At 36.1% G+C, this 18,270-nt stretch overlaps 1 protein-coding gene across 2 annotated transcripts in view; it reads right to left on the minus strand.

Annotated features, from left to right (window-relative positions):
- EML6 (EMAP like 6) overlaps positions 1-18,270 on the minus strand; it is a 297,843-nt gene that overhangs the window by 136,308 nt on the left and 143,265 nt on the right. For both annotated transcript variants that reach the window (XM_027864986.1, XM_027864987.1), the window contains exons 3-5: positions 14,226-14,324; positions 7,224-7,292; positions 140-325 (exon numbers count right to left, since the gene is read on the minus strand). In XM_027864986.1, coding sequence (XP_027720787.1) covers positions 140-325; positions 7,224-7,292; positions 14,226-14,324 — 354 coding nt within the window. The remainder of the gene's footprint in view (positions 1-139; positions 326-7,223; positions 7,293-14,225; positions 14,325-18,270) is intronic.

Genomic DNA, 18,270 nt, shown 5'->3' on the forward strand with positions numbered 1-18,270 from the left:
TTCATTTTTAATGCTCCTTTAATTCATGCTGAGTGCTCACTGAAGCCAGTATCATCCTAAAGAGTGGATCAAAAATACATAGGTTGAGTCTTTCATGATTTTCCAAGGTATCCCGCAATCCTCTCATCATGATACTTACACTATGAGCTCCTTGAATTGTGCGGACTAAGTTTAGCCCTTTCCAGACATAGATATCTCCATTTAAAGCACCAGAGTAAGTAACATCTTCTTTGGCACATGCAAGGCAAAGGATCGTCTGTAGATCCCCTGTTTTGCCAAATATTCCTCTTTTTGCAGTCAGTGCATTTCCACACAGTGTCCAAAACTATAGAACAGAAACAATGATTAAAAGCTATCTTCAAAAACAGATGATTTCAAAGTCTCTCATCACTGATATCTATTTCCTAGAGTTTCATGGCATAAAGACATTATAGGGAACATTGTACCTGAGCTATAGAGGTCATTGAGGAGTTAAATCAAAATACTCTGCATTCTTTTAACCAGATACTAATACTATAACTATGCTAAAAATCTAAAGTATCATTAAAAAATCTTCTGTGACAAAGAATTATAATAATAATTGAACTTTATGTATTTATTTAAATTTCGCAAAGAATGTTTCATGCATCATTTCATTTACTCCTTATAGCCCTGTGTAAAAAAAATCACATATTTTTAATGGTTTAGTAATTAAGGAACTAGCTCTGTTTGCATTTTTGCCATGAGTTACTAATGCTTGTTAAATTATTTCAATTTTTAGTAGCAAGAAAGTCAATAACCTCAAAGAATTAGAGTAACTCATAAGTCAATTAGAGTCAATTTAAAGTGGGTGATGCATCACAAGAGTTTTAAAAAGAAAAAGCTTGTAACATTTCAAATATGCCCATATTTTCAAATGAAAGGTTTGCTGGTTAATTAGAAGTAGACTGAGAGTTGGAAAATGTGGTGAAGTATGGTGGAAAGAGCGCTGGATTTGGACTCTGAATACCTGGTGAATTCCAGTTCCACTGTGTGAACTTGGCAATTACTAACCTCACTAAGCATCAGTTTCTTCATCTGCAAAATGAGGGAGTGCTACTTGGCTTCTGATGATGGCTTTCGAGATCTCCTCCAGTTCTATGAATTCCAAAGGTTTCTTTTAAGTAAATACCTATGCTTCAATGGCCCAATTTCTCTTTTATTAACTCTTGATATCTCTTAGAGATAATATCAATTATCAGTAAAATACCTCAGTGTACAAAAATAGGAAAAGCTTTTGGTTCATTATGATTTTCCTTTCATTCCTAAGTGGTATAAATGGCATAATTTTATTTTGAGAGGCAGCATGTCATAGTAGATAGCAACCCTATCCCTAAGTTCCAGGGTTCAAGTGTCACCTTAGATATAGAGAGGCTATGTGACCCTAGGCAAGTTATTTAATCTCTCATTGACCTAGACTACTTTCAAAATCTGTAAGTTGTAGAGCATTGATTGAGGTCTGTATCATAGAGCTTCCTCAAAATTGACTCCTAGGTGCCATCATTACAGAAGGCTGACTTGTTCTCAAGAACTACAACATCAGGGTACAACATCTTTCTGGAATGTTCCTTATCAAAACGGAAAGGTTTCAAGCATAGGTCTAGCAACAAAATGTGTTTGCTGTCCAAGGACCAGCTTAATTAAATATATGAGCTCATCTCATGCAGGTTGGACACCAAGTGAGGAATAATGATAATCATTTTACCAATTTGGTTTGTAGAATTCCTCTACTTCTTTATCTCTACCTTCCTCATCTCTAGCAGAGATGCTGGCACATGGGCTGTGTCAGCTCTTTCCATGGCTTATACTTACGATGATCGCCTCCTCCAAAAAGACAGATACAGGCAATGGAGGATTTGGTTTCATCATGTATCTGAAGGTAACAAGTAACACTATTTCACAGAGCATTTGGTCACTTCCCCTTGCAGTGCTCATATTGGGTATAAACAAACCAAAAAACCCACTAAAAATTAGGTGTGGCAAATACTCGATCTCTTTGCCAAGACAGAGTAGTAAAGAACAATACTGCTTTAGAATACAAGCTGGTTTATAAAACATTCTGGAGGGTTGATGAAAAACTAGGAGCAACTTCAGCTCACAGAATAATGAAAAGCAGTGGGAGATAAAAGGATTCTGTAGAAAACTTTGACTTGAGACTCAACTAAACCCTTCCCGAGAGCATTTATAATACTGAAAATAAGACAAGAAATGCAACAGATACGCTAACATCCTTAAACTTACCCATTCTCATTATCAATGACAGCGGAAACACCACATTTGGATACTACACATCTAAATCCCCAAAGTCCATACAAAATCCTGGTTTCTGTTTTCCACCTGGCTTGAGAAGGGGAGAGGGGGAAGAATTCTGACTTGTGCCCCAGTAAAAATTGGCCCTTGAGAAGATGAAAAATTGCGGCACCTGGCCAACTGCATACAGGAGAAACCTGTTTGTTTGGCACAAGTTTAAAGATAGTGAGGGGTAGATATTCATGGTGTTTTGAAAAGGAGGAGGTTCTAAAAGAATGGAAATGAGCACAGATAGTGTCATCACAAAAAGAAAAGAAACTGAGAAAACTTCAGAAATGACAAGTTTTCATGTCCTTGGCTACAAGTTTTTTTATAAGAATGGTCTGTGAGTGGACAGGCACTGACCATGAAGCTAGAGTAGAATAGGAGAAGGTAAGCAAGCTGAATCATATTTGCAAATATCAAATATTATGTCATTTCATGTGTAATGTGTTAAACATTAAATAATTAATATTTATAAATAATAAATACTATTATAAAAATAATGATTGATGAAAATATTAAATAATTTCATGTAAATGTGTTAAATATTAAAAGACCTAGAGGTGACCCATTAGTGTGTTGGACAGAGCCTCTATGGAAACACACAGCCAAGAATCATACAAGGTGAGAAGGCATGGATAGAGTATGGTGAAGAGCATGTCCACATGGATGAGATAACATTTATTAGAGTATCTACATGATGCAAAGCATCATGATGAGAACTGAAAATATTAGCCACTTATCCAAATATTAGATAAGCGTGTGATTCTAGGCAAGTTACTTAACTTCTCATTGCTTCAGGCAATGTTAAGACTAATTTTCCATACTAGTAGTTCCTATAACTATGATACCACTGGTCTGAAAACAAAGTTCCATATATTCTGCCCATATAAGACACACAGAGAGAATTATGTTCAGTTCTGAGTGTCATAATTTTAGGAAGAGCATTGACAAGTTGAAGAGCAACCAGGAAAATCAAGGACCTCAGATGGATGCCAGAACTGGCACCCACTTTAGGAATTGAGGGTCTTTAGTGTATAGAAGAAAAGACTTAGAAGGGACATTATGACTATCTTCTAGTACTGGAGGACTGTTATATCAGACAACATAAATATGAAGATTCAATGATACACCTAACATAGCGGTGACAAGTCAAGATAGTTTACAGACTCATCTGCAAAAAATGGAGAATAGTCAAATGGCATCTCCTCTATTTAATTATTTCATGTTGGGAAAACCATGGGTGATATTCTAGGGTGATATTAATTTGCTCTCAAGCAAATGAGATGAGCAGTTTTATTGCCACTGTTCAGACTTCTTCAGCCTGTAAGCACAGACCATCTAGTCCACCCCCTCCTACATTAAAATTCTACAATTTATGTGTAAAGGTTGAAGAAGGCTAGACAATGTCAACAAACCTGTTAGGCTTGTTTGCTTCAGATTCAATGAAGCATATCACCCCGAGTTGTTATTGTTATTCAAGCACTTATTTCAGATAATTATAGTTTGACTGTCTGCCTCAAAAGGCTGGTAATTAGGCGAAATATGCAGGAAATTTCACCCAAGGTCTGTCAGATTTTTTTTTTTTGTACCAACTGTTGCGTTTAACTTGGGATTAGCTACGATGATTTGACAAAGGAGGTAATTTTAAAATGTACATTTGACAATTGAATACATAAAATATGAACTGTGATAATGGGTTTATGGTAGAGTTTGCTGAAATTTTTTTTTGCTAATTCCTTCCTTAGAACAAAACATTCAAGTTGTAGGCAGACAGAAGCAAGGGCCTAGCCATCAGGGGTTTTCCTTAACTGGACCTAGCTCACTGGCAGATGCTTTCAATTTGTCTTACAAATGAGTGCTTGTTTTTGTTCTCACTAATAGATGTCTGCTAAAAGTATAATTAACGAAGCTGACCAGAAAAAAGGGTCCCTGAGATTTTATAAATGAAAACTTAAGAGCATGAGGCATTTCTGCTTTTAGATAAAATGGATTAAAAATATGAGTTAGCCAAGAAAGGAAATAAGTGGAGAAAAAAGAGGAAGCATTGTTCCAAATAAGCAGTTTACCTATTTGGTATCCAATAAATATGGTTTGGGGGTGTTTTGTTCTGCATAAAACTAAGACAAGGGAAATAATCAAAGGGATAGCTTCTAAATTATTTAGTTTCCTGGAGTTCTCTGAGATGAGTTATAGCAGTTTAGTTCAACAGCAACTCAGCAAACATCTGCTAAACAGTGATGATGCGCAGAGGCTAAAGGCAAGGGAAAATATTGTTTAGATAAGTCCCTAACTTCATAAAGCTTATAGTTTAGTAGAGTGGACCTAAATAACAGTTCTATAGAAATATATATATATGCATATATATGTATATATATATATATATATATATATTCTTCCAGGTTTGCTATAAAAGTATAAAATAGGTAATCTTAATGTGTCACTTATGAAAGACTATAAATGTGATTTCAGAATTATTTTCTCAAGTTAAATTAAGGCCTTTGTACAAAGATTACAAAATGTGTTCAAAGTCATTAGGGGTTGGTAGCACACCTTGGGCCTCCCAACTATGTATTGTACATAGTAAGACCTATTCCATCCTTCATTCTCTTGCCACAAAAGCAGGAAGTACAAGCTGGAGCAGTAAAACAGACTGAAGGATAAATATACAGATTGTTCCAGAAAAAGGCTGGCTAGTGAATGCTTTCCCACTTGCAAGCTGCCTGCATCACCTCGTATAGTAATGCCACCCTTGTGCTGCAGAGAATTGTCAAAAATTTCAGCCTGGAGACAAGGAATTTGACAAAAGAGTTCTTCAAACACAATCTTATACTGAAGTCTGCAGCTCAGAAAAGAGGTTTTTCAATCACAGTAAAGGGGAGTATATTTCTGTAGCAATAAAACAGTATAGCCCCTTTTTATATTAGTTCATTGAATTATAGAATCACAAAATTTATGGTAGGGAGCAACCTGGGAGATCCTCTAAACATAAGAATTTGCTGGAAAAAAAACTGGGAATGGTTATCCTGGAAAAAAAGTAGACTTAGGCAAGAAGCGCCATAACCACTGTCCCATATTTGAAGGACTGTCATGTTGAAGAGAGATCACATGTGCTCTGTTTGGTGTCCCAGAAGGCCAGAATTAGGAACAACAGCTTGAAGTTGTAAGCAAGCAAGCTTGGGCTTGATATAAGAAAAAACTTCGTAACAATTAGGGGAAAATGTGAGCTGCTTCAGGAAGTAGTAGGTTTCTTCTCACTAGAAATCTTTAAGTAAGATCTAGGACTCTCCCACCTCTCCTCTAGCAGTCTTCTCCCTCTAGAGATTATCCCATTCCTGAAGCCCTTTCCTCTGGTTAGTTAGTCACTGCCCAGAACCTCCATTTTAGGAAGTACTCAGGTCAGCCATGTTCACTTCTGGCCCAGAGCTGCTATCGACTGTCTGGACTTCCATTCTACTCCAGCAGCCTTCCCACCCTGAAGATCCCTCCTCTACCACCATACTTTGTAGCGCTCCCTTTTACATGTTGTTTTCCCCATTACCATGTAAGTTTCTTGAGCTGAAGGACTATCTTTATTTTTGCTTGCATTTGTATTCCTAATGCCTAGCATAGTGTCTGGCACATAATACACACTTAACAGATGTTCTATTTGTCAGTCTGTCTATCTAACTGGCCATCTATTCATCTATCCATCCATCTATCTGTCTGTCTATCAGTATATCTATTCATCTGTCTATCTATCTGCTTATATATCTCTCTATAGATCAAAGTCAACACTTAATAGATGTTCTATCTATCCATTTAATCTAATCTATCTCTTTCTATCTATCTATTCATCTATCTGTCTCTCTATAGATCAAAGTCAACACTTAACAGATGCTCTGTCTAATCTAATCTAATCTATTTATCTGTCTATCTATTCATCTATCTCTCTATAGATCAAAGTCAACACTTAACAAATGCCCTATCTATCTATCTGTCTATCTATCTATCTGTCTGTCTGTCTGTCTGTCTGTCTGTCTGTCTAACCACTTGTTGAGCTTGTTGTAGAGGGGATTTTTTTTCTGGGTCTGGATTGTACTAGATTGCCTCTGAGGTATTGCAACTCAGAGAATCTGTACATTTCCCTCATCCTTTTTATTTAAATAGATTAGGAAAATGATGTCCAAAGAAGTAAAGCAATGTGTTTAAGATCACAAAATAAATTAGTTCATTCCTCTCTCAATTTTCTTTTGGAATAGTTATCTATCAACCTTACAAACAGAAGACATACACTCATGTTTTTAGGGTGACCTGTGTAAAGTCAAAAGTAAGGAATATTGCTTGAGTTAATTTTATTTTCTGTGTAGTACAGGATGGGTAACAGAAAACAGAATAGCTCTTTTTTTCTTTTCTGTCTGCCTTCCTGTCTTCCTGCTTTCTTGGTACAGCCCAATTAAAAAAAAAAAGATGTCCTTGTATTTCTATTTTGACTGCAATATGGTTCCTGTCTGCCAAGAAAACATTTCAAAAGATCAAAAAACATCTCCTAGCTTGAGATACAAATAAATATATTTCCCAAACCTTTTTAAAATTATTGTTTCACAGAATTTAAGATACAACTGCTCCAAAAGTTGTAATGCTGAAAATATTCTGAGCTTCACTGTTTAATATTTAATTATACAGAGTGCCCTTTCCAATATCTGCTGAGTTCTTTATTTCATTGCTGTTGCTTTGCATTTCTGAAAGTCTGCCATATTAGGTATGGATAGGTGAAAGACAGATAAAAGCACCATAGAATTAAGAAAAGTTCCCCCCCCCCCAAGATGAATACCTAGCAGTTCCTTCAAATTCCCTAGTATTTGTATAAAATAACTTCACCTGAAATCTGTTCAAAATAAAATAAAACATGAAAGCAACAAAACTAATTTTACCTTAATATGTTTCACTCCACAACTAACCACTCTGTTTGGCTGATATGGATCCCAGGAAATATCAAAAATCTGTTTGGGGGGAAAAAGCACAGAACATTATACCAAAATACTTTAAAAGGTTATTTTGATAATCCTGGATATATACTAAAATTTAATTAGTTTTTTCATGTTTCCAGATGTTAGGCTCAGTTAGATAAGACACAGTGTTATATTAATTCAGTGCTTTAGAGCTTAGATAAAAAATGAACTGGGTTAGATCAGGAATTCTTAATCTGTGATCCATAGACCTTATGAATAAATCTCAGTAAGTCTGCAAATTTGGATGGGAAAAAATTAATCTTTATTTTCACCAACCTTTGATATCCTTTGTATTCCTATATACTTATTTATATAAAAATGTTATTCTGAAAAGAGGTCCATAGCTTCACCAAACTGCTAAAGAGGTACATGACATAAAAAAAGTTAAGGACCTATAACTTAGATGAAGGAAAAACCAGTGGCTGTGTCACATGTTCCTTATTTTCTTGCCCCTACTTATTGAAAGCTTGAGAGTCTTCTGAATGGAGATATAAACAACTACAATCGTTTAGAACAGGATGGAGAACCTGTGGCCTCGAGGCCATATCTAGGTCCTCAGGTGTGGCCCTTTGACTGAATCCAAACTTCACAAAACAAGTCCCCTTAATAAAAGGATTTGTTCTATAAAACTTGGACTCAGTCACACCCAAGAGACCTAGAAGTCCACATGTGGCTTCGAGACCACAGGTTCCCCACCCCTGGTTTAGAACCAACTGATAGTATTTTCTGTAAAAATGCAACAAAGAATTTTCAGATATATCTACAGAAGAAATGCATTTAACTATTAAAGTGCTATGGCAATTCACCAATGGTATGTTTAGGGTCCTATTTATATAAACAATATGAGTAGACTTTGAATTTTTTCCAATATCTTAAAATGCTTCTGCAGAATTTACTTTTCAACGCTTTCTGCAGATAGCTGCAGGTAGTACTAGTCTCCTTTTGGAAATGGGAAAAGCAAGACAGAGAGAAGTAGACTGATCATCAGAGCTAGCAATAAAACCCAAGTCTTCTATCTTGTGATCTAACCATTTAAACTAAGTGATCTATCCATTTAAACCATAGTGAAGGTAGTCACAGGTGTATATGGAGGCAGTAATATTTATGTTGGACCAATAACAAAGATTAATTTAATCTATAACTACCCTCTAGAAAGAACTGAACAGGAGAAGTAATAACATAAAAGATATTATCACTACCAAAAAATGTAAGACCTGAAAAGGAGATAAATTTGTCATGTAGTGAAAATAAGGATAACCAGTGGATAGCTTATTTGCTCCATTGGTATCAAAAGATGTAGAAATTCCTTCACATGTTGAGCAGATCCCTTTTGAGGATTTAAGAGAAGACACAGAGAAGAGTCACAGATGGGTTGCAATGTGCACCACTATAAGGTTTACCTATAGTAATGAGATCACAGATACAGTCTCTCAAAGTAAGTTCAAGCTCATTTCACTTTGTATTTGCTGTCCTGCCTGGTTTCAACTCTGTAGAATAAGATAGGAACTAGATTGGAAAAGATCATTTTATGTCCAATACTACAGAAGGGTAATGCCAAGAAATGTTCAAATTACCAAACAATTATGCTCATTTCACATGCCAGAAGGTTATACTTAACATTCTGCAAGCTGGGTTTCAGCAATATGTGAACTAGGAATTACCAGAAGAGCAACCTGGTTTCCCAAGAGGCAGAGAAACTAGAGACCAAATTGCCGATGTTTGCTGAATTATGGAGAAAGCAATGGAGTACCATAAAAACATCTACTTCTACTTCATTGGCTACACTAAAGCCTTTGACTGTGTGGATCACAAAAAAAAATGTATCAAGTCCTTAAAGAGATAGAAGTCCAGATCATTTTATGTGTCTCCTGAGGAACCTGTATGCATGTCAAGAGGCAACAGTTATAAACAAACATAGAACAGCTAACTGGTTTAAGATTGGAAAAGGAGTATGACAAGGCTGAATAGTGTCACCTTATTTATTTAAGTTATATGCAGAATACATCATGTGAAATGCCAGGCTGGATGATTCAAAATCTGTAATTAAGGTTGCTGGGAGCAATATCGACAATCTCAGATATGCAGATGACAAAAAGTGAAAAGGGATTAAGATGAGGGTGAAAGAGGAGAATGGAAAAGTTGGCTTGAAGCTTAACTTAAAAAAAAAACTAACTAAAATCTTAGCAACTGGTCCCATCACTTCCTGGCAAATAGAGGGAGAAGAAATGGAAGCAGTGTCAGATTTTATATTCTTGGGCTTAAAGATCACTGCAGATGGTGACTGCAGCCATGAAATTAAAAAAACACTTGCTCCTTGAAAGGAAAGCTATGGGAAATCTGGACATCATACTAACAAGCAGAGACATCACCTTGCCACTAAGGTCCATATAGTCAAAGATATGGTTTTCTAGTAGCAATGCATGGCTATGAGAGCTGGACTATAAAGAAAGCTGAGTGCTGCAGAATAGACACCTTCAAATTGTGGTGCTAAAGGAGACTTTTGAGAGTCCCTTGGACAGCAAGGAGATCAAGTGAGTTAATACTTAGAGAAATTAATTCAGATTATTCACTGAAAGGAAAAATACTGAAGCTAAAGCTTAAATACTTTGGTCACCTACTGAGAAGATGGGACTCATTGGAAAAGACCTTGATGTTGGGAAAGATCAAAGGCAAAAGGAAAAAGGGATGGCAGAGGATGAGATGGATAGATAGTGTCACGGAAACATGAACTTGTTTGTAGATTCTGAGAAATAGGGGCAGAAGGAGCATGGGGTCACGAAGAGTCAGAATAACTGAACAACAGTAAGGGTGGTGTTGTATACAGTAGTATAAGGGTGGAGCCTAAGAGTCAGATTGTCTTAGTCCTAAGTCTTGCCTCTGACGTACACTAGATGTGTGATGCTGGGTGAGTCATTTAAATTCTCAGTACTCCTTTAGTTGTTGACTTGTATTGGTAAAGTGTATTTCCTCACCAGGAGTTTGCTGGACCAATGAAATAACACTTCTTGCCTTGAGCTTCTTAACTAACCATCATTCCTACTTTTACCCTCATTGGAGGAGGAAGAGTTCAAAGACAGGGTTTCTGCTCTTATTACTGATGAAAACAAATCACTATTGAATTGTCGTATGTTTACCTCTTTCCAGTTTCATGTATGAATGCTCTTGAGAACACTTGGTTTGTAAGATTTCATTGCCAGCATCCGTCAGACTCATCATTTTAGCTATTTTATTAGGCTTCAGGCTAGTCTAATTCATTTAGCTTCTTAGGTATTTCCAGACAGAGAAGCAGGTCCCCTCTGCAGATGCCAGTCCTGGTTATATTTTTTTTTACAGCTTTAACATCCATTATAAATTAATAAATTGGAATTCTGGCTTACAAGTCAGAACATATTTTCTGTTGTTGCTTTGGTTGATGTGACATAGTTTGCTGAGAACTATCCACTCCAAACCTCTGAGGCAGAAGACCATATCCTTATAGCACAACTGAATCAAGCTACATTACTAACCCAAAGGGACCCCTAAGATCCACAATTCTCCTTACATTAGTTTACCCCACATAAAAATGTTCACCCTAAAAATGACAGCATATTCAATATTTAATGAGCTTTTCAGCAGCGGACACCTACTTAAATGACAACACTTCAGTGGTTCTGTGCTCTTCATTTCTTCCCCAGTGCAGATGGGGGCAATCTATCCATATTCTCTTCTAAGTTTCTGTGATTCTTCTTCAGTCCTCCATGGAGGTTGGACTCGAGACTCTAGAAGGTCTCTCCGGTTCTTTTTCTTTCTCTTTCTTTCTTTCTTTCTTTCCTACTAGTGTGTCCTTCTGTTATCACTCGTTTTCAAAACATGACTGGCTCAATGCCTTGTCTATTATGCATGCCCTTGAAGATGTATTTTAGGATATTTTTTGAGATTGACTCATCATGAGTACTATCCTGCACCCACTCTGTAATTGTGGCTCTTCTGAGATTGAGGTTTCCCTTTATTTGAAGTCATTTACCATTAACAGGAGGATACTGATGTATAAAAAATACTGTATGTAATAGATGCATATATATATATATATATATATATACATATATACACGTTTGACAGCATTGTGCAGCATGGAGTCATTAAAAGCATGGTTCAATTTCCTAAATGTGACCCACCTCACTTTGGGGAACATTCCAAATTCAATTCTATTCAACAAACTATATACTACAAAGCAACTCAAGGTATTAATAAGACATATTTTAAAAATCAACCATTATTAGAAATTCAAAACTGTGAAGCAAAAAAGTGAGTTATTCAAAACATTTTTGAGAAATATAATTCTTACAGACTAAAAGTAGTTATCCTGTTCCTTCTTGCCTGATTGCATGCAATTATTATGAAATTGTATCTTACTGATTTCAATAGGAGCTGTACACAGACAAAAAAGACACTGGGGGCCATTAAAATAACATAACATTATTGTTATGTCATATATATATATACATATACATGAGAGGCATAGTGGACAGAAAGCTAGCCCCATAACAGGAAGTCCTAGAAACATTGATTACAAAGAGACAATGTGATTCATCAAGAACAGGTCAACCAACCATATGGAGGTGGTCCTTGCCAGTTCCCACCCACCTACATGTGACCTTGATCCCATTGTCCTGTCTCATCCAGGAGCTTGTCCATTTGATCATACAATTTTTTGTCCTAACTTTCCTTATCCATTTGTTCTTTCCCTGCTACCTACAAACTTGCTCAGATCTCCATACTTTTAAAAGCTTCACTTAACCTATCATCCCCTCAAGTTAATCATATTTCTTTTTCCTTTCACAGTCAATCTCCTGCATGGGGGTGGGGGAAACTATCTATTTCCATTAACTCTATTCTGTCATCTCTCAAACTCACTGTTCAATTCCTTGCAATTTGGCTTCCATCCCCACTATTGTATGGAAATGGTTCTCTACAATGTTATCAATCATCTCTTTACTATTAAATCCAATAACCTCTTCTCATTCGTCATCTTTTCTGATGTATCTTCAAGGTTTGACACCAATGCCATCACATATACTCTTTCCTCTCTTGGTTTTAGAAACTGCTATCTCCAAGTTCTTTTCTAACCCATAAACAAAAATTCCTCTGTCTCGTTTACAACTTCATTATCTATATGCTACCCTGTGCAAAAGTATATCCTAGAGTTCTGTCCTAGACCATCTCTTCTTCTCTTTCCACACTTTCAGTGATTTAGTTAGCTCTAATGAATTCAATTACCATCTCCATGCAGATGACGCCCCATTCTATATACCTAGCCTATATCTCTCTCCTGAGTTCCAAGCCTGAAATTTCAATTGCCTGTTTGACATTTCTACTTGGATGTCCCACAGCCACCCCAAACTCAGTGTGCTTTCCACAGAATTGATTATTTTTCTCTCTAAATCCAAGCTCCCCTCTTCCTTCTGTATTTCTGTTAAAAGTACCACCATCCTTAAGCACTCAGACTTGCAATTTAAAAGTCAACCTCAACTCTTCACTTTCTCTCAACCGCCATATTCAATTAGTTGCCAATCCTCGTCAATTCCATGTCCTCAGTATCTCTCATCTGCCCTCTCAGTCACACAACAACCACCCTAATCTAAGCCCTCATTACTTTCTTTAAAATTTTATTTATTTTATTCTGAACTTAAGAAATAAAACAAGCATTTCCATAACATGGAATAAAAAAAAAGATGATTGTACATCAAACTGCAAATCTATTATGTATAACTTGCTATTCCTTTTAAATATGTAATAAAGTTATTGTGTAACTTTCTTTTTCATCTTTTTCTTCCCTCCTCTTCCCTTCCCCCGACTCCTGGCTATCATTAGACACAAATATGTGCCCTCATCACTTCTTGACTAGACTATGGCAATTACCTCCTTATTTATCTCCCTGCATTCAGGTTTTCCTTTCTCCATTGCATTCTCCACACAGCTGTCAAATCGACACTCCTAAAGGCCAGATCTCACCATGTCATTCCTCAATTTTAAAATGACTCCTCATTCCCTTTAGGTTAAAATACAAACTACTTTCTTTGGTATTTAAAGCTCTTTTCAATCTGTCTCCAGCATACTTTTTATAGAAGATATGAGTTCAAATCTACCCTTAGATTCTTACTAGCTGTGTGAACATAACAAAGTGCTTAACTTCTATTTGCCTCAGTTTCCTCAATTGTAAAATGGGGATAATAATAGCACCTACTCTGCAGGGTTTTTGTGAAAATCAAATAAGATAGTATTTGTAAAGCATTTAGCACAGTGCCTAGAACATAGTTGGCACTATATAAATGCTTATTGCCTCTCTACCCCTTCCCTATACATAATTCATTTCCCACCTCTGTGTCTTTGCATACATAGCCTATGCCTCATGCCCTAAATGTTCCCACTCCTGAAAATTTTAATTCCTTGTAAGGTTCAGCTCAAGCCTCACCTCCTTTGAGAGGCTTGTCCTGTTCCCCCAGTTTTTAAGTATTCTTTAGTTCCTTTTAATCACTATCTATTATATATACATATATAATGCATATGTATATAAATACACATGCATATATTTGTGTTTATACCTATATTATATATTTAGTTATCTGTGAACATGTCTTCTAGAAAATGTAAGCCCCTTAAGAATATGGACTGTCTCATACTTGTATTTCTTTCTCCAGTGCCAGTACATGGCAAGTAAGGAGGTGCTTAACTAATGTTTATTGATTGACTGACTGATGGAGGAAACATCTGTATACATTTAGTATACTTTTATTAAAAAATGAATTAAGACAATAACCTCAACAGAATTTAAACTGCTAAGAACAAAAAGCATTTCAAAAATTCTAAAGACATCTTACATACACACGTACACAGAAAGAGATTTTGTATATTTTCATTATGAATGATTCAGGGCAGTATAATTACCCTATCTGAATGGCCAGTTGCTGTTGCCAGTAATTTTCCCTTCTTCCAGTCCCAAATGCAGACTGTGTTTTTGGCATCCAATCCCACAGAGGCTAAACGCTAAGAAAAGAACAAGATTCTTGTCAATTGGAGAGTATGATAAAGATTTTTTTCTGTTCAGAATATTATGTATGCAAGGCAATTTTTCCAAATTTATGTAAAAATAAGACAAAAACTAAAGACAACACAGTCTATGTCTACCATTAATCTATGCTGAAAATTCAATAATAATTTGCAAAGGTTGTAAACTGATTACACAAACTAAAGTTATCAGATATAAGAACCAATCCTGGTTTCAGATTTTTCCCAAAAAGCTTCAGCTGAAATCAGTAGAAGTTATAGAGGAAGGCAAATTGAGGGTAGGGTTATCTCGTACACTTAATTCAGTATTGGATTAAAGAGTCCAGGTTTCTGAAGTCAAGAAATCTAAAAAAACTGTTGAAATTGAAGGAGCAAAACATCATACCTTGAAATTTTTTTAAAAGAGCGAGAGGGGAAATATATAAATGGTTATGACCATTATTCTAAATTGTTAATAATTCATATACATTTAAGAAAATAAAGAACAAATTATGCTTAATAAAGCTTATTTGACTTTCTAGCCTCTGGTTTGAAATACTTAGTTAGAATCAGAATTTTCTTCCAATGAAAATCATAAATTCAAAAAGAGCACATATAATTATGTGCAAAATCAAAACCAAGTAAGTCATACATACATACACACAAAATATACAAACCAAACCTCTCAAAATTAAATGATGGAGAAGAGCACATATATAACGAGGCAATGTGATAAAGTGGGAAAAGTGCTGAGTTAGAAATCAGGAAAGTTATGGGGTCTAACCCAGGATCTATCACTGCTAACTGGGTATTTGATTTCAGACAAATCACAGTGTCTCTAAGTCTTAATGTTCATAGCTATAAAATGTAGGTAATCATTGCTTCCCCCAAGTCCTCCTAGAATCATTTTGAGGAGTGATTGAAATAATACATGTGAAAGCATACTGTAAACATGAAAGTATGATCTAAATATAAGTTATTATTGTTATTGTTTAGGGCCCTTCATTAAAGGTTGGTCTCCATTGGAAATATTCAGCATATAAATAATGTATAGTACTATATATGTTTAGATAGGGTATTAAAGATTTTTTCAGCGCTCATTCTGAAATTTTTTTCTTAAGTTCTCCAACTTTCTATTTATGCCACTAGAGGGAATGACTAGATGATACCATTGATGCATACGAAAGTGGGATAGTTTTGTTTTTTTTTTACTCCAAAGCTATCCCACTGTATCAGGTGTAGTGGAAGGAAGCTGGTCTTAGAATCAGGAAGAGACCTGATTGACCCTGAGCAAGTCACTTAGCTCCTCAGTAGCCCCACCCCAGACAACTCTTTAAGACTATAAATTAAAGAAGATGCATAAATGTGTATTGGTAGGGCAGGCTCCTCACTGTGAGAACTTGCTATACTGATAAAAAAAATTTTATTAAAATAAAAAATTTATTTTTTTTATAATTATGAAGTGGACAATGCCTTTCATTTACTTCTTTTTCCATTGGTGAAGAGAATGCCTATACCAACAAAATGACAGATTAATGAAAGACTCAAAGTATTATTTTTGCCTATATAGGGGGACCCTGCATCCCCATCCTACCTATTAAGATCCCATCATCATCCCTTCTGCCCAACGGTCGCCCCTCAGGACTCTGGACCTCACACTCTACTCTTCCATGGAGCCTAACTAAGGACCCCTGGCCCTTTCTAGCCACCTAACAGTTGAACTCTTCTAGAAGCTATCTCTCCCAATTAGAATGTGAGCTCTAAGCAGAGGTGACTGTCTCACTTTTCTGTTTGTATTCACAGTGCTGAGTTCACTATACACTTGCCATATAGTAAGTACCTTATATATGCTTCTCTATGCCACATGCATAATAAGGGCAAGAATGCCTGTCTCGCCCACAGCAGCATCACTTCTTGCTCAGATCAAATGCTCAAATCAGTGCCCAGGTTCCACACAATTCCTGTAAGGTTTGGAGGGGTTTTGCCTGAGTCCTCAAGATGTTTGGGAGATAACAGGTTCTATTTCCATCCCCTCTTCCACATGGAATAGTATGGTATCTTGTGGGAGAGATACATATCCTGTGTATGAATAGAGGGACTTTTTCTTACTTTGTTATGCTATTTGATTAAAGTCTTTTGTTTTGAACTCACAGATTCTCAGTCTGACTGGTAAAAATAAAAATACTCGTGGTTTTGAGTTACTCAAATCTCTGGAAGCTTTTCTAGCCACCTATATGTGAGGGGGACATCTCAGGTAATAGTCTTTAAAAAGAAAATCCACAAAAAAATTATAAATAAGTGAAACCAGTTTTCACAGAGTCAGAGAACCTTAGAGTTGTAAGGGACATCATAGGTCAGAGAGTACAGCCCTGATCAATGCATAAACTCACTCTATACAGTCCTCATTGTGCTAGCTAGTACCCTGTGCTAGGGTGCATTGGAGTCAGCTTATTCTATTACTTGAATTAGAAAAACAAAAGAAAATCAATTTAGTTCAAATTTCATTTAACATTCGTTTAACTACTTTAAAGGTATTTTCTATGACCTTTCAGTGGTTGTGAAGTGACACACCATTTGTCTATTTCTAAATATCATTAGATCCCATTGGACTCTAACCAGGGAATAAATGCATGCCCTGAAGCAATAGACAGCAATGAGCCTGGAAATGCATCATGGGAAACAACTACAAAGATGTTTTCATCCACTGGCAAGTAAGTGCCATGGATTGTTTGATTTTCCCAATAAAACGAATTGAAAAATAAAATAGTTGGGATTCTAACATAAAATAAAAGCAAGAAAATGGAAATCTCTCATCTCTCGTCTCATTTAGTGTTTTTTTAGATACTCAGAATTTATCTTGATAAAGAAATGTTTAGGAAAACATGTTTGCAATAGCATTAAAATAAATATGAGCAGTGAATCTCTCCATCTATTATGTCTGCGTGTGAGTGTATATATGGCTAAAGTAGGTGAAAAATCAAAATAATAAGGCAGATATTTTTATAGCACATAAACTGTATAGGAAAATGAACTCACTCTAGCCCAATTTATAAGGTTATATAATATAAATTCTGTAATAATAGCTTCTATTTACATAATACTTCAGTGTTTTTAATGAGCTTTACATACATTATCTCATTTGGTCCCCAAGACAACCGTGAAAAGTTAAGTATTATGACTACCTTACCAATAAGGAAACTTGTGGCTCATAAAGGCTTGGGCATGGTCACATTATTGGTAAGTCAAAGCCTTTGACTTAGTTTGTAATTTTGAATCAGATGCAGGATTCAAATTCAAGTCTGCCCTGAATCCAAATCCAGAACCCTTTCCGATATAACTGCATTGTTTCTCATCTTCAGTCATTTTCCATTTGTGTCTGACTCTTCATGACCCCATTTGGGATTTTCTTGGCAAAGATACTGGAGTGGTTTGCCATTTCCTTCTCCAGCTCATTTTATAGATGAGAAACCAGGAGCAAATAGGATTGAGCGACTTGCCCAGGGTCATATGGCTAGTAAGTGGTCAAGGCTGAATTTGCACTCAGGATGAGTCTTCCTGACTCCAGGTTCAGCACTCTATCCACTGTACCACCTATCTGCATGTTTCTCATCTACTGATAGATAAATGTCAGGATAGGAATAAAAAGTTTAAAACAATGTTATTGTTTGGAAAATTCAACAAAGTTGTTGAAAAAAATTTTCCAAACAAGATAACTCCTGTAATGCAATCAGTTTCTTGGAACCTTAGTGATCTCATACTATTCATTTTTACATCCCCTACACTCTAGCCAAATCCAAAGTCTTACAGTTTCCAGAATATGCCCTCTCCTTTTCTGCCTTGTTCATGTATTCCTTATTTCTACAATGCCTTGGCCCACTGCCACACACACACACACACACACACACGCACACGTATACACACACACACAAAGACACACACATGCAAA

Source organism: Vombatus ursinus, unplaced genomic scaffold (genome assembly GCF_900497805.2).
Source record: "Vombatus ursinus unplaced genomic scaffold, bare-nosed wombat genome assembly UNPS02014778.1, whole genome shotgun sequence".
Classification (NCBI taxonomy): domain Eukaryota; kingdom Metazoa; phylum Chordata; class Mammalia; order Diprotodontia; family Vombatidae; genus Vombatus; species Vombatus ursinus.